Source organism: Pan troglodytes, chromosome 8, assembly GCF_028858775.2.
Source record: "Pan troglodytes isolate AG18354 chromosome 8, NHGRI_mPanTro3-v2.0_pri, whole genome shotgun sequence".
Classification (NCBI taxonomy): Eukaryota; Metazoa; Chordata; class Mammalia; order Primates; family Hominidae; genus Pan; species Pan troglodytes.
In genome coordinates this window covers 56,321,482-56,344,153 of record NC_072406.2, presented here as the reverse complement: position 1 = coordinate 56,344,153, position 22,672 = coordinate 56,321,482, and the positions used below count along the sequence as shown (strand labels likewise).

Here is a 22,672-nt window from a genome sequence, read left to right as displayed (position 1 = left end):
CAAACTAAAAAGCTTCTGCACGGCAAAGGAAACAACCAACAAAGTGAACAGACAACCCCACAGAATAGGAGAAAATACCACAACCTATCCACCTGACAAGGGATTAATAACCAGAATATACAAGGAGCTCCAACAACTCTATAGTAAAATCACAAATAATCCAGTTTAAAAATGGACAAAAGAGATCCGAATAAACATTTCTCAAAAGAAGACATAAAATTGCTAACAGGTATATAAAAGAATGTTAAACATCACTAATCATGAGAAAAATGCAAATCAAAAGCACAATGAGCTATCTTCTCACCACAGTTAAAATGACTTTTATCTGAAAAACAGGGAATAACAGATGCTGGCGAGGATTTGGAGAAAGGGGAATCGTTGTACACTGTTGATGGGAATGTAAATTAGTACAACCACTGTGGAGAACAGTATGGAGGCTCCTCAGAAAACTAAAAATAGAATTACCATATGATCCAGCAATTCCACTACTGGGTATATATCCAAAAGAAAGGGAATCAATATACTAAAGAGCTATCTGCATTCCCATGTTTACTGCAACAATATTCACAATATCCAAAATATGGAATCAACCTAAGTGGCCATCAATGGATGAATGGATAAAGAAATGTGGTGTACGTACATAACGGAATATTATTCAGTCATAAACAAGAATGAAATCCTGTCATTTGCAGCAATATGGATGGAACTAGAGGCCATGATGTTAAGTAAATAAGCCAAGCACAAAAAGACAAATATTGCATATTCTCACTCATACGTGGGAGCTAAACAAAAAAACAAGTGGATTTCATGAAGATAGAGAGTAGATTGGTGGTAATCAGAGTTCAGAAAGAGTAGAGGTAGGGGTCTGAATAGAGGTTGGTTAAGGGGTATGTATTAGTCTTTTTTCACACTGCTATAAAAAAATGCCTGAGACTGGGTAATTTATAAAGAAAAGAGGTTTAATTGACTCACACTTCCACATGGCTGGGGAGGCCTCAGGAAACTTACAATCATGTTGGAAGAAGAAGCAGTCACCTTCTTCACAAGGTGGCAGGAGAGAGAAGAACAAAGGAGGAACTTCCAAACATATCTCACAAACCATCAGATCTTGTGAGAGCTCACTCACTATCATGAGAACACCATGGGGGAAACTGCCCCTTGTGATCCAATCACCTCCCTCCCTCCACTTGTGGGAATTACAGGTCCCTCCCTCAACACGTGGGAATTACAATTCAAGATGAGATTTGGGTGGGGACACAGAGCCAAAACATACCAAGGTGTAATACACGGACAGAAAAAATAAGACCTGGTGTTCAATAAACCAGTAGGTTAGCTACGGTTAACATTAACCTACTGTACATTTCAAAATAGCCAGAAGATAATCATTTGAATATTTCCGGCATAGAGAAAAGACAAATACTTAGCGATAGATATCCCAATTTCCCTGCTTTGATCTTTACACATAATATTAATCAAATTATCACATGTACCCCCAAAATATGTACATCTATTATATACCAATTTTTAAAATTAAGTTAAAAATTAAATTTTGGGTTTTGCATGTGAAAAAAGAGAGAATGTGGGAGAAAAGAAATTGGAAACATCCCTTAGGGACAATTTTTTTAGTAGTTTTGCTGTAAAGCAACGCAGAGAAATGAGGTAGTGGCTGGAGAGAAATAGGGTGCAAGGTAAGCGGTTTTATTTATTTTATGGACAATATTACAGTGTATTCATTAGTATGCTGATAATTCAGTACAGAATGAAAATCTTGAAATACAGAAGAGAGAGAAGGACCTCATTCATGAGAAAGCATTTAACATCCAGGGTGCAAAAGAATTTTCTCATATAGGAACTAGGGCCAGTGACTCAGAATGAAAAGTAGAGCATACAGTTTCTAATGCAGAGAGGAGGGCAGATGTGCCTGTGAGGCGGTATAGAAGTTCTCTTTACTCAGTAACAGAAAGCAAAGTCATCAGCACTCAGGGAGATGGGAGGAGTTGTTGGCAGCTTGAAAAGAGAGTAGAAGACCAGGCATGGTGGCTCAGCCTGTAATCCCAGCACTTTGGGAGGCTGAGGTGGGAGGATCGCTTGATCCCAGGAGGTGGAGACCAGCCCGGACAACATGGTGAAACTTCATCTCTTAAAAAAAAAAAATACAAAAATTAGCCTGGTGTGGTGGCGCAAGCCTATAGTCCCAGCTACTTAGGAGGCTGAGGTGGGAGGGTCGCTTGTGCCCAGGAAGCAGAGATTGCAGTCAGCCAAGATCGCACTACTGAACTCCAGCCTGGCTCAAAAAAATAAATAAATAAATAAATAAATAATGAAAAGAGAGTAGAACCTGTGAAATAGTCATTTAGGAGAATGGATGGACTAAGAAATGTAGAAGGATAGCCAGGCAGTGTGAAGGGCCCACTTGAACTTAATGGTTATAAACTGAAAATGAAACCAATCATCCCAGCCATGTGGTTTTCTCAAACAACCTCTGCCATACAGGCGCAGGCCAGGAACTGGATTCAAGCAGATTTGGGTTTCCATCAAGAGAATAAAACCAAGAAAGACTGGGACAAGAGAGTTAAGGGTAACTGCACATACACAGGACTGGCCATAACCATGGGCCATGGCCTCTTAAATTGAGTGAGGAGAGAAGTGAGCACATGAGGAAGTGAAGGTCAGGGCAAGGGTGGTAAATCTAAACAGGGAAAAGCTCTGTGGTTTTCCACTGAAGAATGAGGAGAGGAGTAAGGTCCAAGGGAGACATTTTGTGTTCCCCAGGCAAAAGGTAAGACAGCATCTCTGAGGAGGAGACCGAAGGGGACGTGGGCCTCTCCAAGCATCGCAGGCTGAAAATAATAGTCCCCCAAATATGTCCATGTCCTAACCCCCAGAAGCTGTGGAAGTTAATTTCTATGGCAAGAGGGATTTTTTTGAAATGTGATTAAATTAAGGATCTTGACGTCAAGAGATTATCCCAGATTAGCCAGCTGGGCCTGATGTAATCACAACAGTCGTTATTAGAAGGACCCACAAGGAGCCAGTGCCTGAGCATGTGATGTGATGATGAAGGCAGAGGTTGCAGTCATGCACTTTGAAGATAAAGGAGCAAGCCATAAGCCAAGGAATGCAAACAGTCACTGGGAACTGGAAAAGGCAAAGAAATATTCTCATCTAGAACCTCCAGGAGGAACTAGCCCCACCAACACTGACTTTATAAAGCCCAGTAAAACTTGATTTCAGACTTGGCACCTCCAGAAGTTTAAGAGAATACATGTTTGTTATACTACTAAGTTTGTGGTAATTTGTGGTGACAGCAATTGGAAACTAATACACTAAGGAAGGGGGAGGATGTAGAAGAGAAGTCCAGGCAACATCTCTTTCCTCTCCAAAATAAATCTGAAAGAAAGGAATTGGGAAAAGACCAAATGGGTAGCTCTGTGTCACTCGGTGAGAAGTGAAATAAATGTAAAATCCTGGCATCAACAACCCTTGTGTGCGTTTAGGAGAGTTCTGACTGCTGGGAGCCACTTGTCTAATTCCCTCACCTCCTGTGTTTGTTCCAAGATCCCCTATTTAAAATTGCAAAGTACACCCCCAGTCCTACACACCCACAAACGCACCTCGCCACACCCCGCCCAGCTCTATGCTTTCAGTACCACCTCATGACACACACGACGCCATATATTTACTATATTTTTATGGATTGCTTGTTTCCCCAACTAGAATAGGGCAGTGACTTTTGTGCAAGCATCTTGAACAGCTCCTGGTACACAGTTGGCTCTCAATTAATATCTGTTAAATGGATGAACTTCAGAGGTGAGATGGAAGATGCCGAATGGCAAATATTCACTTCAGAATGTTTTGAAAGGTAAAGATGAAATTATGGGTATTTACATCCTTTTCCCCCAATAGTATTTTAACAAATGAAAATCACCTTAACAGGTATTCCTAAAATAATTCTTATTTGTTTGTAATAAAAAACGAGGAGGAGGACTTGAATACACGCGTCGCTGACTCAAAGATGGTCCCCTCCGCCCAAGAATCCCGCTCCGCACAGCGCAGAGTTCAGAAGCCCGCGCCGGAAGTGGGCGTGGTTCGCCCGCGGCTTGCTGGGACTTGTATTTCGGGGCCCTAGGCGCGCGAGCGGTCAGCATCCGGAATCTGGCCCCTGCAGGCGTGGGGTTCCACGTGGGAGGTGAGACTGGCCGGGCTTCCCCAGCCGCTGGCAGAGGCGTTCAGGGGTCAGGAAATGGGTGTGCCGCGGGGAAGGCGCTGGGCCGCCGAGCTGCGGAAGCCGGGAGGGCGGCGATGGTAGGGCACGCGACCAGCGGAGGCGCGGCCCGCGGCGGCACGTGTCTCCCGGCGCCGCATTTCCGAGCTGCTGCGCCCCCGGGGCCGAGCTGCGGCCACACCGAAGCCTGTCGGGCCCTGCAGCTGAGCGGCCGCGCCTCCGATGGCCCCTCCTCCCTCCTGGCCGAGCTCTGGCCTGGGCCGGCCGGGGGCTTCGTGATTGGCCACGCCGGCCTTTTCCTCGCCTGTGACGGGCGTTACTGCAGGGGGGTTTTCGGTGGACGTTAGGCTACGGACGGGGGCTCCTGTAAGAGACTGAGGTTTCTGTCCGCAGCACTGCCTTCGCTGAAAAGAGCTTGCATCTGAGCCCCCGCACCGCAGGAACGAGCCAGGCTCCTGAGAATGAGGTCGGGGAAGGCGTCTTGGGCAACCGAAATCCATCCCGAGAAGCTCCTCCTCTTAACTAGAACTTTAGGACAGAGATCGGAAAAGTCAGAGGAAATGGGCACGGCTTCGAGCTGCCGGCGGCTGCGGAATTTACCTAGCCTCTTGGTTTTGGGGGGAAGACTTGGCTTGTTTAATCGAAAGCCCTGTGGAGAGAAATGAAGGTGGTGACAGAAAATGCGTCACCTCTCACCTGATGGAGGGAGTGTGGGTGGAAGGGTTGACTGAAGAAGCGTCAGAGGCAGGAGCGGAGTAACTTTTTCCCCGCAGTCTTGCTGGACTTGATTTTCATGGCTTTTTCTCTTTCCCTAACTCTGCCTTTCCAGGAATCCATCCCCTCTGGGAGTAAGAAATGACCAGGGTCCGGGTGAGTTGGCGTTCCATTTCTCCTAAAATGCCATCTCCCTGAAATGTCCCTGTGCCATGTGTTGTTTTCTTTATTGTCAGGCCCCCAGTACGGTATTTTATAGCTATGGATGTAGGGACATTAAGATACTAAGGACATGTAGCTAGCAGATGATGTCACCAGGGTCTGCACAGAGAGTTTTCACTGGCCTATCCTGCCTCCAAGAATTTATTCCACTCCTCAGAGCAGTGGGCTGTGCCCTCCTGGGGAGCCTCTCAAAGCCTGCCTTTTCCTGCCAGACATTTCACTCACATTGAAAGTCATTCCAAGCTATTCCATACTCATCCCAGTGCTAAGTGGTCTCAGCAAAACAGATAGAATGATAAACCACGGTGCTTTTCTCCAAGGAGCTTACCATCTTGATGAACATATTATATTACCTGTACACAAAAAAATGCATATTAATAGTGATAATTTATTAACTATGAGTCAAAAACGAGGAAATTCGTTAAATGGCAGCACAGTGGTTACAAAATCACTCTAGAAATGCTTTTCAACCAGGCTATGCATCAGAACTCTCTGTGGTGTTTTTTAAGAACTAAGCTTCCTTCTCTCTTCCAGACCTAGTGAAAGAAGAGTTTCACTCCTTTTTTATTCTGTTGATCTTTGTACATCCAAAGGTTTATTGTGAAATATCTCTCTATACACTTGATATAAGTGTCTCTAGGGTAGGTAAAATGAGTTATTCATCCTTTATACTCAGGTTGATTTGTTCTCTTTCACTAGCATGTCTACATATTTAACTGTTCCAGTAAATTTTAAATTACCAAGTCGTACTTTTTTAAAGAGAGTTTTCAGTTGTCCCCATAAAACCATCTGTAGGAGGTTACCTCAAAATTAACCCTTAGACTCCCAGGGTATTTGAGATGGTCAGCCCCCACTTAGAATCCCATGGTGTTTGAGATGGTGGGCCCCGTCTTTGCCCTGTCCTGGCGTTTTATGGTGGAGAGCTCTAACTCGGCTAACTGAGAGAGCCGAAGGAAAGTGCCTTGTCCTTTGTTTCAGAGAGCAGAAGGCCAGAAATAAACCCCGTGTTTTCTAACTTCAGGCTGTTCTTTCTCCATTAACTAAACAGGTCATCACATCAGAAGTTGTTTGAATAAAATATCAGACTGCGTTTTAAGGAAAAAAAAATGTTTTTTAACACTACCAGCAAAGGCCATCTTTTTGCTTGGCAAATACAGCCCTCACACACATGAACTCTTAGAAAAAAATCTGTTTAGAGGACAGTAAGCTGACTTGAGGTACTGAGAGCATGGCTTCTCTGTGCCCTGAAAAGTAATTGAGGACTTCAAGGGAGATTAACCTTAGTAGAATCAATACATTTTCCTTCCTTCGCTTCTGCCTGCTCCCTAATGATTAAGTATTCACTGCCGCTGCAACTGGGGATTGCCAGTTTAGTAAATTTTGAGATTCTGGTGTGTGTTACACAACAACTTTTTTAATTTAAAGGAAGGACTTCATTCCAAGCACTGTGTGTTTTCTGTGTACCACACATTGTCCTTAGGTCTGCTGAAAGGCGGGAGTCTTAGTTAACCCTGCTCTTCCTCTGTGACATTGGGTAAGTCAGTTCGCCCTTATGAACTGTGGTTTTTTTCATCTGTAAACTGAGGGTCTTGGGCTTGACTATCTTTGAGTTTTCTTTTAGTTGTATTATTATTCATTTAAATTGAATGCGAATTTATATTTATCTTTCAGATTCCAAGTCAATTGTGGTAGTTGCTGGGGATTTAAAGATGAGTTGAGGCCAGACATGGTGGCTCGCACCTGTAATCCCAGTACTTTGGGAGACTGAGTGGAGAGGATCACCTGAGGTCAGGAGTTTGAGACCAGCCTGGCCAACATAGTGAAACCTCATCTCTACTAAAAATACAAAAATTAGCTGGTCATGTTGATGCCTGTTGTAATCCCAGCTACTCAGGAGGCTGAGGCAGGAGAATCTCTTGAACCCGGGAGGTGGAGATTGTAGTGAGCTGAGATCATGCCACTGCACTCCAGCCTGGGCAACAGAGTGAGACTCTGTCTCAAACAACAAAGATGAGTTGAGTGTAGCCCCTATCCTTCAGAATCTTCCAGCCAACTTGGGAGACAGACTTAATAGCTATAGTAGAGGGATGTGAAAGATGCTATGAGATCTCAGAGGAGGAGAATTCTAACTCATCCTCATGCTTCAGAAAGAGGCTATTGTCCTGAGACTGAAAGCTCCAAAATGGATGGGAGAACTCAATAAGTTAGGGCTTACTATAGAAAGGACTGTGCTAGACTCAAGTGTGATGTGTTGAATGACTCCAGGTAATCTAGTGTGCCTCTTCCTGCTTTTCCACTTCAAAGTAAATTGTTAGATAGAGCAGAGATGGGCTCTAGAAAGAAGTGGAAGGCCACATGATGGCATGTATGTAGTTCTGAGGAGGTCGACATTTGTCTGATAGAAACAGGAAACAATTGAACTTGTGACCTTCCTCTTTGGTTGGCCTTTAGAATATCAAGTCTGCTCTCCCAACTGTAAGCAGGAGCACAGCCTTGGAGTGACTCCTTAGTGCCACTGATACCTGAGAAGACTGTTGATTATTCAGTGTTTCAGTCCCACCTTTGTCTTGCTTTAACAGGAGTACTAATTTCCTTTCCTTTTCTCCCTTCCCTTGTCACAATGATTCTTTTCATTTGGTCTACTCCTGTCATTTTTTTACCTACCACAAAGTTAGTAGTCCACCAACATATCCTTTCCCTTCTCAGAATGGAATCCCGCCTGCCATTTTATCTTGAGGACCTTAAAAAATTAATAACTCTGGTTGTCTAACCTAGGGACTTGTACTACAAAGAATTGGTAAGGAGTTATTGTAGCCTAGGTAAGAAAAAAAATAAGGGTCTTACTAAGACTGGCAGTGGAAATCGAAAAGAGGTAACACATGGGAGGGAAATTTAGGAGGCAGAATTGACAGGATCTGAAATGGTTTGAATATTGTTGAGGTAGAGAAGGAGGATTAGACAATCCAGACAACTGGATGGAAGACGGATAAAAAATAAGGGAGAGAAAAGATAATTGGTGGGCTTGCATCTCTGAAGATAGAAGAAGGGATTTGATCTAGAATGCACAGGAAGAGATTAGCCTTAAACAGAAAGGAATTTTTTTTTCTCTGTGGTCTGAAGAGAAGGTCTGGTTGGGAAGAGCAGCCAGTCCACTTGCTTTTAATATGCCATGGGTCATGCCTTGCTAAAGGATGTGGTGATGGAGCTTGAAGGCAGCAACCTTTGCTTCTGTTTGTTTGTCCCACCTTTACTCCGGGGCTTGAGCCTCCTTTTCCAGCCCTCTTCCTCAGAGTGGAGACCAGTGACCTTGAACAGAAAGCTTGGGAGACAGCACCCATCCTTACCTTCATCTTTACCCTCATCCTTCCCCACTGGTGACAAGTTGGGTAAGTCATGTCACTCCTGCAGGGCAGGCCCAAGGAAGGAGGGAGTGGTGCCTCTTTAGCCTCAGGCCAAAGCTGGCTTAGCTGATCAAATTTATGAGACAGTCTTTATGACTTTTTATATATTCTATCACTTTACTTTTGAAATTGTGCCTTAGAGAGTGGTGCCAGCCCATGCACTGTGCAGATATAAGTACTGAAATTGAGAGTTTGAAAAACAAAAAAAACTGGTTCTTCACCACAGGTAGTTTAAGAAGCATTGCTTCATCAGACAGAGCCCTGAAGGGAACCAGATTTGCTGACATTGACTGAATAAATATTTGGACTCCCTTTATGTGCCAGGCCCTGCTTGAGGTCTTGGGGATGCAGTCATGAACAAATGAGGCAGCCTCTCTATTCTTGGGGAATTTAAATCTCAGCAGGGAGAGACAGTAAATAAGAAAGCAAGTGAATAAGAAAATAAGGTAAGGCATAAGTTATAAGAAGAAATTAATTAAATTAAACCAGGAAAATGATATATACAGGATGCTCCAGTGGATTAGATGGTCAGTGACATGCTTTCTGAAGAGGCAACAGTTGGACTGAGAGCTGAATCATGAGGAATGGAGAGGGCAGCTAGTGCAGAAGCTACAATGAGTTTGATGCGGTTCAAGGGCCTGCTGGGTCACTGGTGCTGAATATGATCATAAGAGAGGCCTAGGTTGGGGAGGTGACAGGAGAGCCTCACGGGCCAGGATGAAGAGTCTGGATTGGCCTTGTTTTTGTTTTAAAAGATCACCTTGGCTGCCATGTGGAAAACTCATGTTTGGGGGAGCAAGAGTAGAGTCAGACCAACCAGGAGGTTGGTGTGGGTGAGAGCAAGTGCTGCCTAGGCCTAGAGAGGCGACAGTGCAGGGCAGGGGAGCTGGGTGGATGCCGATATGCTTTAGCGGTAAAGGAGGTGGGTGATAGGTGAGATGTGAGGATGAGAATGAAATGACATCGGGGATTTTGGTTTGAGCAATTGAGTGGTTCGTGTGGCTGTTTACTAAAATGGGGATGACTGGGGAAGAGCAGATGCTGATGGATATTGCTGGAGCAGGAGTTCTGTTGGGGCCTGTTAAGTTTTTTGTTTTGTTTTTTGTTTGTTTGTTCGACTCACTGCAACCTCCGCCTCCTGGGTTCAAGAGATCCTTCCACCTCAGCCTCCTGAGTAGCTGGGACTACAGGCACACACCACCACGCCTGGCTAATTTTTGTATTTTCAGTAGAGACGAGGTTTCACCATGTTGGCCAGGCTGGTCTCGAACTCCTGACCTCAAGTGATCCGCCCACCTCGGCCTCCCCAAATGCTGGGATTACAGCCGTGAGCCATCGTGCCCAGCTAGGGCCTGTTAAGTTTTAAGCACTTTAGACGTACCAGTGTAGATGTTAAAAGGTAGAAAGCTGGAGTCTGGAGGTGAGGTAAGAGGTTAGGGCTGGAAATAAATATTTGGCAGTGAATGGTATTTTAAGTCAAGGGATCCCTCAGGAGAGTGTTTTATGGCTGTGTGTATATGTGCTATTTTATTTTCCCAGTAATGTTCAACTACTTAGTTTAGAAGAGGAAGAACAGAAAGCATAGGAAGTGATTTTTAACTTGTAGGATATTAGAGAGATTAATATTTTAAGAGTAGAGGGGTCCAGGTAGTGGACTAGTCCCGATTATGGTTATTACAGTTTGATGAAATGTGGCTGAGATCATTGGCACTGTGGCGATTAAGAAATGTGAGGTCAGAGTGTTGGGTAAATTGTTCCTGCGAGTGTTAAGGTTGTCAGGATAATGGTGGGAATGGGGTGAAGATGACAACTCAGCAATGACGCAAGAAGAGAGTGACACAGAAAGATTCAGTAGCTGAGAACTTGAGCGTAGATATGTTGTGGGCAGGAGGGAAATGATTTGGATGGAAGTAGCCAAGTAAGTGAGAAAGGGAAGACTTTCCAACAAAACTTGGCTTAGCTCACTCAGATCCCCTGAGCTGCAAACTTCTTCTATACCTTTCTTACCTTTTCCAGTGCTGCTGACTTCACCCCCACTTGCAGGGCATTTGTGCAGATGGTTGTTTGTTGAGGAGGAATGTGCTTAATGTTTTAGGAACCAGTTACGTTCAAGGATGCCTCTGTGGCCTTCACCGAGGAGGAGTGAGGCCACCTGGACTCTGCTCCCAGGAAGCTGTGCACAGCTGTGATGCTGGGCAACTACAGAAACTTGGTCTTGGTGGGTAAGGACATGTGAACTTGGACACCTGCCCATTGGCTTCTTTGTTTCCTACTTCCTTTTTGACACAAAAGGATGTTTTCTGACTATTCTAAGCAGCTAAAGAACTTGGTAAGAATTGGAGAATGGTAGTTTTACTGGGTTGTCTCAAAAACCATACCTTTTCCATCCTTTATAAGCCAGAGGTGGGACTGATTTTGCTTTCTGCACAATCACCCAATCCCTGTGAGTTTCTGAAATGTGATCTCTCAGATGGAGCAAGATAAAGATCATTATATAATAGCAAGTGAACCTCAAAGAGCACCAGGCATCATGGCAAGTTATAAGCCAGGCTAATCCACAACAGAGGAATCCCTTTTTCAACGTCCCAAGAGTTATCTGGTATCTTGCAGTCTGTGTCGAAAGCAGGGACTTCCGGGATGTTTCCTATGTGCTACTGTTTTACCTGATCTATTCACTTACTGCCCTTCTACCTCTGCAGGAGGTTGTGGTCTTTCCCAGTAATGGTCACTTGCTTCTCTGTACTCTTGCCTTTCCCCACATTTCCCCAACATTGGTCATGTGCCATCTTTGCTTGGACTTTATTTTTCATTGAATGTCCTCCCCCTGCCTGGCAATATCCAGTTTCCATTATTTCTTTTCTTACACATTCAGGAATTCATCCCTCTCCCCTCCCAAAAATAATCGAAATTCATGGTGAGACACTCTCATACCCTACAAATAGATAAAACACTTTTTTGTTTTCTTTTTTTGAGACGGAGTCTTTTGGTTTTTTTTGTTTGTTTGTTTGTTTGTTTGTTTGTTTTGAGACGGAGTCTCCCTCTTTCGTCCAGGCTGGAGTCTGGAGTGCAGTGGCACAATCTCGGCTCACTACAACCTCCACCTCCCAGGTTCAAGTGATTCTCCTGCCTCGGCCTCTGGAGTGGCTGGGATTACAGGCATGAGCCACCACACCCGGCCAGATAAAACACTTTTTGACTACCTGAATCAAGGAGCCTTAAACATTTTCAAATGCAGTAATTCATTTTTTAGATATCTAGTCTAAGGCAATAATAATTTTAACTGAAAATTGTGAACAAAGATATTCATTATAGAATTATTTAAAATAGTGAAGAAATTATTTACCCACTAAATGTATCACAGGGGATTGGTCAGGCAAATTATCATGGATCACAGAAAAGTATGTAGCCATTAAAAAATATGTTCATAAAGAACTTAAATTAGATGGGGAAATGAATGTATACCTACTAGGTTGAACCATATGAACTTGCCATTTTATAGCCAAAAGCAGCCATTCTACAAAAAACACTGAAAAGTGGCTGGGCACAGTGGCTCATGCCTATAATCCCAGCACTTTGGGAGGCTAAGGCGGGCAGATGGCTTGAGCTCATGAGTTTGAGACCAGCCTGGGCAACATAGCGAAACCCTGTCTCTACAAAATATACAAAAATTAGCAGGACATGGCGGCAGTTACCTGTAATCCCAGCTACTCAGGAGGCTGAGGTGGGAGGACCCCTTGAGCCAGGAAGGCAGAGTTGCAGTGAGCCGAGATGACACTACTGCATTCCTGCCCTGGTGACCGTGAGACCCTGTCAAAAAAAAAAAAAAAACACTGAAAAATGTGTCATCATGTTAGCTTTGAGGGTTTTTGCCTCCCTCAGTCCACAGTGGGGCCCTGGTTCTCTTCCCTCAGTAACTGTGGCCTTTCAGTTTCTATTTTCAGCTAATCCTGGGGAGTAAAGAGAATGCTACAGGGCAAAGTGGTTACCTCCAGGTAGTGAACCAGGCCTTTCCACGTTCTTTATATAAACCCAGTGCCTGTGCTCTGTTCTTGTACCAAAATTGCCCACTTGGAAGTCACTACTGAACTTCTGTCTCTTTCAGAGTTTGTTCCTTTTTTAATTTTTATTTCAGCATATTTACCATTATCAGTTTTATTGATGGTTTCTATAGTGTTGACCTTCTCTTGAAATTGTCACGCATGAAATCGTAGTTTTTCTGTTTCCTCCAGCTTCTCTCTTAGTCCTTTGCTCTGCAGATTCTCTGGCTTTTTTTTTTTTTTGAGATGGAGTCTTGTTCTGTCGCCCAGGCTGGAGTGCAGTGGCGTGATCTGGGCTCACTGCAACCTCCGCCTCCTGGGTTCAAGCAATTCTCCTGCCTCAGACTCCTGAGTAGCTGGGACTACAGGCGCGTGCCACCATGCCCAGCTAATTTTTTGTATTTTTAGTAGAGACGGGGTTTCACCATGTTAGCCAGGCTGGTCTTGATCTCCTGGCTTCTGTCTTTTTTCTAACTTGAAATCTCAAAGGGCTCTTTGGTTTTAAGTTACATCATCAGTGTTTCTCGGCCTTTTTCTTTATCATTACTCTCTCCCTGCCAAAAGGAGACAAATTAAATTTCTCCTGTAGAAAAATTAAGTATGAAGGAATAAGGTTTTGTCAGGTAGGATTCTTTTTGTGAGTCCCAAACCAGCATAATATGTAAGATTTGTTTGGCCAGGTGTGGTGGCTCACACCTATAATCCCAGCACTTTGGGAGGCCGAGGTGGGCGGATCACCTGAGGTCAGGAGTTCGAGACCAGCCTGGCCAACATGGCAAAATCCTGTCTCTACTAAAAATACAAAAATTAGCTGGGCGTGGTGGCGGGTGCCTTTAATCCCAGCTGCTCAGGAGGCTGAGGCAGGAGAATTGCTTAAACCCGGAAGGTGGAGGTTGCAGTGAGCCGAGATCGTGCCACTACACTCCAGCCTGGTTGACAGAGTGAGACTCTGTCCCAAAAAACAAAATAAAAAGATTTGTTGTGTCCCCTATGAACCAATTCTCACCCCTTGGGGACATTATTGCCCCTGAGAATGCATGGTATATCCACTTATAGGAGGAGCTGTTACACATTTAATGATGTTCAACTCTCCTTTCTATTTTGATAAGCCTAAAATTATTTTCCTTTTTAAGTTCCCTTCTTATATTCCCACTTTTGTCAGTATTAAAGTTGTTCCAGTCTCCTAGTTTAGAAATAGGCCATGACTATATTCAATTTCTCTTGGGCCAGGCGTGGTGGCTCATGCCTGTAATCCCAGCACTTTGGGAGGCAGAAGCAGGAGGATCACTTGAGCCCAGGAGTTGGAGACCAGCCTGGGCAACATGGCAAAACCCCTTCTACAAAAAATATAAAAAATTAGCCGGGCCTGGTGGCATACACCTGTAGCCCCAGCTACTTGGGAGGCTGAGGTGGGAGGATCACCTAAGCCAGAGAGGTTGAGGCTTCAGAGAGCAAAATTCTCCAGGCTGCAGCAAGTAAAGATCTCCAGGCTGCAGCCTGGGCAACAGAGTGAGACCCTGTCTCAAAATAAAAAAAATTTTTTTAAAAAGTTTCTCTCTTCTCGTCCTCAGTATCTAAAATCTCCCACCAATTCTTTTTTAACTTTAATTTCTTTTAAGTTTATTAACACTCCTAGATCCCACAGATGTTGCCCTAAAATGAGTCTGTTTAACGCTTAAAATAGGGTAAAAATTAGATTGTTGCCATCGTTTTTCAAGCTCAAGTTAGATGTTGCAGGTACACTTGCCTCCTTTAAACATCATTTATGATGTCATTCTTTGGAGTGTTACTATACAGTCAGTAAGTCCTATGAAGAATGGAACACTGCTCTGAGAGAACAAAGGCATGTGATGGAATGCGGGTTGTGTATGTGTCTTACGGAGAGCCTCTGAAGTGACATTAAACTGGGAGCTAAGGGATCAATAGTTTAAACAGGTGGCTAGGGAGGGGAAGAACATTCCAGGCAAAGAGAACCATGCAAGAAGAGACCCAAAGACCTGGAAGGAGGAGTGTGGTAGACCACAGGGTGCATCTAAGAAGGACTAAGAGGTGGTGAACATGGCCTGGCTCAGTTATGGCATTGAAGGCACTGGTAAAAAGTAGATTTATGACAAAAAATTAGCCAGGCATGGTGGTACATGCCTGTAATCCCAGCTTCTTGGGAGGCTGAGGTGGGAGAATCGCTTGAGCCCAGGAGGTGGAGGTTGCAGTGAGCTGAGATAGTGCCAGTGCACTCCAGCCTAGGAGACACTGTGTGAGCCCATCTCAAAAAAAAAAGTAGATTTATCTTCAGTGGGCAGCCATTGTATCAAGGAATGGTGTGCTCTGATTGACCCAGTATCACTGTGACTGCTCTGTAGAGAGTGATTTACAAGTAGACAAAAATGAAATAGGAGATGGGCTTCCAATTTCAAGCTCTGCTCTAGGTTTTCATTGTTATTAACATAAAATGGAACATACTTGTTCAACATTTTTCTTTTATGCAAGTAAGACATAAAAGTCTCAAAAACTCAACACAGTATAATATGAAATCAAATCACTTTCTATGGACTCTGTACTTATGTATGTACATTACAAGTATATGTATTAAGATTTTATGAGATTACACTATGTGTATTTTTAATGTGCTGTTTTATGCAGTATGTGTTAGAACTTTTTTCTGCCATGTTAAATCCCTATAAAAGGACCCCTTTTCTCATGTCAGTATTTTCTCCTAATGTTATACACTCATTCTTCATATTTTTTTTTCTTCTTCTTCTTTTAGACGAAGGCTCACTCTGTCACCCAGGCTGGAGTGCAGTGGCACAATCTCGGCTCACTGTAAGCTCCACCTCCCGGGTTCAAGTGATTTCTCCTGACTCAGCCTTCTGAGTAGCTGGGACTACAGGTGCCCACTACCACACCCTGCTATTTTTTGTATATTCAGAGGAGACTGGGTTTCACCGTGTTGGTCAGGCTGATCTCGAACTCCTGACCTCAAGTAATCCACCCACCTCGGCCTCCCAAAGTGCTGGGATTACAGGCATGAGCCACCGTGCCCGGCCTCATTCTTCATATTATTTTAAACATTTTTTTTAAAAGCTAACATCACACTTTCATTAAAATGCACCTTTCATAAAATTCCTCCCCCATTCATTTTCATATACCTATAATTTCTATAACCACTAGCCATTTCCAAGTATTGTACGATATGGCTGTTGAAGCAATATCCTTTAAAATCCATTTAATCATTTCAGCCCATTTCATGATTTAACGCTACAAACTGCCCTGTTTTTCTTTTGTCATTTTTCTTTTTCATTTTTGCCATTACTTTTGAAATTTATAAACAAAGTGATACACTCACCTGGGTAAAACAAGTTGTGTGGACAGCTCATAGTAAAAACATTCCTGTTTCCTGACTCTGCTGCTCCATCAGCCACAGTGTGGCTTCCAAAGGCACTCAGTTTTCACCTTTCTAGCTGTTCCATATTGGGTTTGTCTTCCTACTCCAGACAATATGTTTACATATTGTTATTTTTCTCTCTCATGTAAACAATAAATGCATTCACATGGTTAAAAAATAAATATAAAACGTGCACAGTGAAAAGTTTCTTTCATGTCTGTAGCTCTTGTCTATCCAGGTTCTGGTCAGTGGCCTTTAAAAAGTGAGCTGTCTCATGTAAATGTCATTTCACAAATTATGCCTGAAAATCTGAAGAGTAAAACTCTAAGTTGGAATGCTGAGTGCATATATTTATGACATTGATTGATAATTGTCAAAATGTCTGTCCTTCGTATCAGTTTACATTCACTAGTAATGTGTGTCTTCAGACTTCGGGTTTGTGCTAGTGTAACAGGTGGAAAATGGTACCTCAGTATCCTTTAAATTTAGTGTATTGTGATATACTGTTATTTCTCAGTTTATCAATATTTTGTAATTTCTATTGACTTCCCTATATTATAGATGAGGATGTAGCTTTTTTATATTACCTCCCCAAATGCCTAGCCTCCTAAGAATTTATGTTAGAGTCATGTCAGTGATGAATGCTTACATTGCTTTGACTTTGTAATTAGTTGTTCACTGTAGAGTCGAGTAGTACAGTATTATAGTTCTTTTTAATTTTTTTATTTTTCCTCTGAAGCTAATACTTGCTTTTTAAAAATATATTTTATTTGGGGGGTTTTGACTCCATGCTGTTATTGTAGAGTTTTGTTTATTTTTTTCTTTTATTTTTCAACTATGGTTTTGGGGTTTGGGGGTTTTTGTTTTGTATTTTGTAGAGAGAGAGTTTTGCCGTGTTGCACACACTGGTCTCGAACTCCTGAGCTCAAGCAATCACCTCGCCTCAACCTCCCAAAATGCTGGGATTACAGACATGAACCACCATGCCTGGCCTAATTATATATTGTATTGACTTCTTGGCTTACTGTTATTTCTTGCAGCATGTATCCTTTTTCTTAAATTTTAAAAAATTTTGCTATAGTATATTCCTGAATGATTGTTTTAGTAATTGAATCTTTTCGTGTCTGAAAGAGTGTCTATTTTTTCCTCCCACTGAAATGGTTAATTGGCTGGGTAAAAATTATAATTTCACAATGACTTTTAACCCAAAATTTGAAGATATTGAAGATTTGCAATATTGCCAATTAGTTGTTCAGTGTCAATATAATTCTCATTTATTTGCACATAACCTGGCTTTTCTGTTTGGAAGCTTTTAGCATTTTCTGTTTCTCTGTTTGTTTGTTTGTTTGTTTGTTTTTTCCTTGAAGTCCTGAGGTTTTAAAAGAGTATGTTTAGTTTGGGGTCTTTTTACATACCATTTTTTAGCATTTATTGGGCCCTGAATCTTGAATTCTAGGAAACATTTTTTTGTTGTTATTTCTTTGATCATTTTCTCTCCCTGTGTTCCATCTTCACTGTCCTCATGCAGCTCCTTGAAGATGGGCTTTTACTTTTATCTTTCTATTTGTCTGTCTTTTCATATGCATTCTTGGAGAATTCCTCAATCTTCCATCTTAGCCATGTGTTCATTTTACTGTTTAACTCGTCTAGATTGCAGGCATTTGACTAAAACAGCCTGACACATATCTAGGAAACAAGTGACATAACCTATCATCATCTTCAGTCATTTTATTTAGAATTATTATTTTTCATAGCAATATGTTTATATTTTATTATTAGATTGTGTTTAAATGTGATATCCTAATGTGATATCCTCTCCAGTTTTTCTGGGATTTTAATTATGTACCTTTTAAATTCTGTTGGTCTCCTTATATATTTTTTCAAAATTCTTGTGTTCTCAGCATGATATTGGAGTGTGTCCTCAACGCATGCTTGACCCACTTTGGCATGCATGTGTGTTCTACTTTAGGGGACACTTCTGCTGATTGGGCTAGGGAGGGAGGTAATAAGAATCCAGATGGTGGATATTATAGGCCTTTTTTTTTTTTTTTTTTTTTTTTTGACAGTTGGCAGAGCTAGCTGAGGTTTTATTTTGGGAAAAAGAAAAAATTTGAATTGTTTTGTAGCTGGATACATGGGCAAGGGGACTACCCAGGCAGTAAACTGGCCCCACGGATGGGCTAAGGGCTAGGGCTGAGCCTCAGGTGGGCCTCCTATTCCCTGTACTCCCCTGCACAGTGGTGTAGGCCATTTTTAAGTCCACCTCTTTTGCCACTGAGTTATCTGGGGCATGCCCTGCTTCTTTATTTCCAGCGCTGGGCTATCTTCCTTGTCAGAACTCCCATTAAAAAGTTTAGCTTGAAGTTTTATCCTGGGCACTTATGTTGTCAATTACTTCTTTTTTGTACCTTAATCCATTGGTCATTGTGTAGGTTCAACATTACCTCAACCTCTGCTTCTCTCTTCAGTCCAGTTAATATTATTAGCAGTCTTTCTTTGGCAGATGATTTATTTTATTCTTGAGACTTTATATGAGGGCACTGCTGCTAGCCATCCAATATTTCTATTTCTAAGAGGAAGAGGGTGGGCTGGGACAGTGCTGCTAACAGCAAAAACTAGCACAGCTGTTAGGAATGCCTAAGTTGAATTAAGAAATGTCTTACTTTATCATTGTTTATTATTTTCTGAGACATAGACTCCAGAGAAATGGGGTCAGTGCTCCCTTGCTTTGTAATTATTGATTCTGAGTTTGGTAATTGAATTTCTATGATTTCTTAGGATGTTTTACCCATGAAGAAGCCTTCTGTTATACATAATTTGAGCTGTACATTTTTTCCCCTAGTTCCTCCATCACTCCTAATCCATCTGCTCCTTATCATTTAGGAGTTCCTCAATGTTTTTATTCTGACTATGTCAGCCTTTCTGTTTTCCCAAGAGTATTATGGATTTCTTGTCATTTCAGTGTAATATTAGGCTATTCACTCTAATTGTTTAAGTCTCGGGGAGGGTTTTGTTTTTGTTTTTGTTTTTTAATATACCAGTAAGTCTAAACTCTGTATTCCTAGCACAGTTCTCTCACAGGAGTTCCAGACCTATATATATCTCACAGCTTACTGACCAGTACTACAAGAATGTTCCACCAACACCACAGATTATACAAGGCAGTTCTGCCGCCTTCCCTACTTCAGCCTCTTCCTGTTGCATTTCCTATCTGATTATATAGCACCACCATACCGTCACTCAGGCAGGAATCCCAAGGAACAGGCTTGGTGCCTCCTTTCTCTTCTAGGTTTAGTTTATCATCACATGATCTAGAATGAATTTCTCCTATTCTCTCCACAACTATCATCCTTACCGTTTTTCTTCTGATTTGCTATGGCAGCCATCTCGCTACCTAAAGTCTTGCTTTCCAGTGGTGTTTATTGTCACAAAGTCAGTCATTTCACTCTGAATTAAAATTCTTTAATAGTTTTCAATCCCTTCAGGGTTTAGCCCCAAGGTCCTTATTATTAGACACTAAGCCCTTTGCTCTGGCCTCTTACTTCCCCTCCGTGGCACATTCTTCACCACTCTTACTGTTTTTACCTCCTTCGTAAGAAGCCGCTTGTAGTTTTCTTTAACATGTCCTATTTTCTCTCCACATTTCACTTCCTTTTTTGTTTGTTTGTTTTTGTTTTTCCTGTCATTTTCTCCCAGAAATCTTCCTAAACACCAGGGTCTGAGTTGAGTGTTCCTCTGCTGTGCTTTCGTGGCTGGTTAGGCATACATCTCTTGTACTGTATTGTACTATACATTCATCTACACCACTCACTTAGTATTATCATTATTTGGTGTATTTGTCTTCCCAGGAAGCTTTAGCTTGTTAAGCAAAAGGATTTATATTTTCTTCCTTGTATCCCCCACACCTATGAAAGCAGAATACCAATTAAATGCAAATTTACTTAAAGGAAAGTAGGCCGGGTGTGGTGACTCATGCCTGTAATCCCAGCACTTTGGGAGGCTGACGCGGATGGATCACTTGAGGCCAGGAGTTCGAGGCCAGCCTGGTCAACATGGAAAAACCACACCTCTACTAAAAATACAAAAATTAGCTGGGCATGATGGCATGTGCCTATAATCCCAGCTACTTGGGAGGCTGAGGTGGGAAAATTGCTTGAACCTGGGAGGTGGAGGCTACAGTGAGACCAGATCACGCCACTGCACTCCAGCCTGGGCAGCAGAGTGAAACTCTGTCTCAAAAAAAAAAATGAAGTGAGATGAGATGAAATGTTATTGTTAGCAAGGATATAGGACTTACAGCCTTCTATAGGATTAGTTAGGGAAGACTTTCCTTGGCTATGCTTAAAAGCCAAGAGAAAATTTCTGTCTTGTACCCAGATACAAATGTACCTGACCTTAACCCAAAGGACATGACTATAAAGACAAGCTGAACTTTTTCCTAGTTACTAAGACTTCAGGCCTTAGGCACTCTCACTCTGAAATCTTGAAGTCTACCCTTTGTTCTTACCACTGAATTGTCTTTGTTCCCTAGGAGACTTGAATGAAAATTCTGTGGAGAATCTTCAGCAGAAAACACTTCAGGATCTGTTACATGAGCTTTCCTCCTGGCTAGTTTTGGAAGGCATGGCCAGTACAATTACTGGAAGTCAGGATTGTATTGTGAATCATCGAGGGGAAGTGGATGGGGAGCCTGAACTAGATATTTCCCCTTGTCAACAGTGGGGAGAAGCATCTTCTCCTATTTCCAGAAACAGGGACAGTGTGATGACTCTTCAAAGTGATTGTCTCGAAAACATTGAAAGTGAAACATATTTGCCTTTGAAAGTCTCAAGCCAAATAGACACACAAGACTCTTCAGTGAAGTTCTGTAAGAATGAGCCTCAGGATCATCAGGAAAGCAGACGTCTCTTTGTAATGGAAGAAAGCACTGAGAGAAAAGTGATAAAGGGGGAAAGTTGTTCAGAGAACCTTCAAGTTAAACTGGTGTCTGATGGACAAGAACTGGCCTCGCCATTGTTAAATGGTGAGGCAACTTGCCAGAATGGCCAGTTAAAAGAATCTTTGGATCCCATTGACTGTCACTTCAAAGACATTCATGGATGGAAATCACAGGTGGTCAGTTGTAGTCAGCAGAGAGCTCATACAGAGGAGAAACCCTGTGACCATAATAACTGTGGGAAAATACTTAACACCAGCCCAGATGGTCATCCATATGAGAAAATCCACACTGCAGAGAAACAATACGAATGTAGTCAGTGTGGTAAGAACTTCAGTCAAAGCTCAGAGCTACTACTTCATCAGAGAGACCACACAGAAGAAAAACCCTACAAATGTGAGCAATGTGGGAAGGGCTTCACAAGGAGCTCGAGTCTGCTTATCCATCAGGCAGTCCACACAGATGAGAAGCCTTATAAGTGTGACAAGTGTGGGAAGGGCTTCACCAGGAGCTCAAGTCTGCTCATCCATCATGCCGTCCATACAGGCGAAAAACCTTATAAATGTGACAAGTGTGGGAAGGGCTTTAGTCAGAGCTCCAAACTGCACATCCACCAGCGAGTCCACACTGGAGAGAAGCCCTATGAGTGTGAGGAGTGCGGTATGAGCTTCAGTCAGCGCTCAAACCTGCACATCCACCAGCGAGTACACACAGGAGAGAGGCCCTACAAGTGTGGTGAGTGTGGGAAGGGCTTCAGTCAGAGCTCGAACCTTCACATTCACCGGTGCATCCACACAGGAGAGAAGCCTTACCAATGCTATGAGTGTGGGAAGGGTTTCAGCCAGAGCTCGGATCTTCGCATCCATCTCAGAGTCCACACTGGAGAGAAGCCCTATCACTGTGGCAAGTGTGGGAAGGGATTTAGCCAGAGTTCCAAACTCCTCATCCACCAGAGAGTACATACTGGAGAGAAGCCCTATGAGTGCAGCAAGTGTGGGAAGGGCTTCAGCCAGAGCTCCAACCTTCACATCCACCAGCGGGTTCACAAGAAAGATCCTCGCTAACTGACATTAGCCCATTCAGGTCTTCACAGCGCTCATACTGTAAAAACTGTTAAATATTTAGTATCACTCTTACTTTATATTCTACAAAGGAGAGAGATGTAAGGGTTATTTAGATATGTTCCCTCACTGAAAAATCACTCATTCAAAATATTTAAGTATCAAGCACTTTGTTATGCTGTACAATGAATGGATTGTTCTTGTTTCTCAGATGGGTAGAGTAAAAGTGTCTGTACTTTACAATTCAACTACATGTTCTACCCAGCATTTTAACGGCAAGAACTTTATGTTTATTCTCAAGCAGGGCATGTTTCCCTTTGTTCACATTCTCTGAGAAATTGAAACTCTGGTTTCTCTTCAAATTTTGTGCCTTGTGTTTTTCATACTTCTTTCCAGTCCTGATTAGCCCCCTCTAAACTATGATTGTACACTGCGTCCATTTTAGGCCAAGAGGGCAGTTGGAAATACAATGGACATGGAAATTATTGTGTTTATTGCAAAAAGATATAATAGTTTGTAGCCACACAACAAAAAGCTGGAAGAGAGTTACTCATGTAGTACATTCCCATATACCATTTTGATAGGAAGTTGAACAGCCCCTCCCAGGCAACTATTCAGGAACATAAGTAGTCCTTTTTGGTGAGTACAGCTAGTTTATTGGGATACTTCTAGAGCGAATGTGAGGAAGGGTCCA

The 22,672-nt window shown here is 42.6% G+C and overlaps 1 protein-coding gene across 7 annotated transcripts; it reads left to right on the top strand.

Moving 5' to 3' along the window:
- The first annotated feature begins 4,112 nt into the window (after positions 1-4,112).
- Positions 4,113-22,340, top strand: ZNF239 (zinc finger protein 239). 7 transcript variants are annotated; one of them, XM_009458387.5, is made up of 3 exons: positions 4,113-4,189; positions 5,055-5,095; positions 20,513-22,340. In XM_009458387.5, the coding sequence occupies exon 3, from the start codon at positions 20,605-20,607 to the stop codon at positions 21,979-21,981; it is 1,377 nt and encodes a 458-aa protein (XP_009456662.5). In that variant the 5' UTR covers positions 4,113-4,189; positions 5,055-5,095; positions 20,513-20,604; the 3' UTR covers positions 21,982-22,340. The 7 variants fall into 7 exon arrangements, with proteins under 7 accessions (XP_009456662.5, XP_003312594.5, XP_009456658.5 ...); XM_009458383.5 differs by lacking the exon at positions 4,113-4,189 and adding an exon at positions 4,212-4,691; XM_003312546.6 differs by lacking the exon at positions 5,055-5,095.
- The last annotated feature ends 332 nt before the right edge of the window (positions 22,341-22,672 follow it).

Coding starts and splice junctions, on each gene's coding strand:
- ZNF239 (XM_009458383.5), top strand. Junction 5,096..20,512: donor AAGAAATGACCAGGGTCCGG/GTGAGTTGGCGT, acceptor TTTGTTCCCTAG/GAGACTTGAATGAAAATTCT.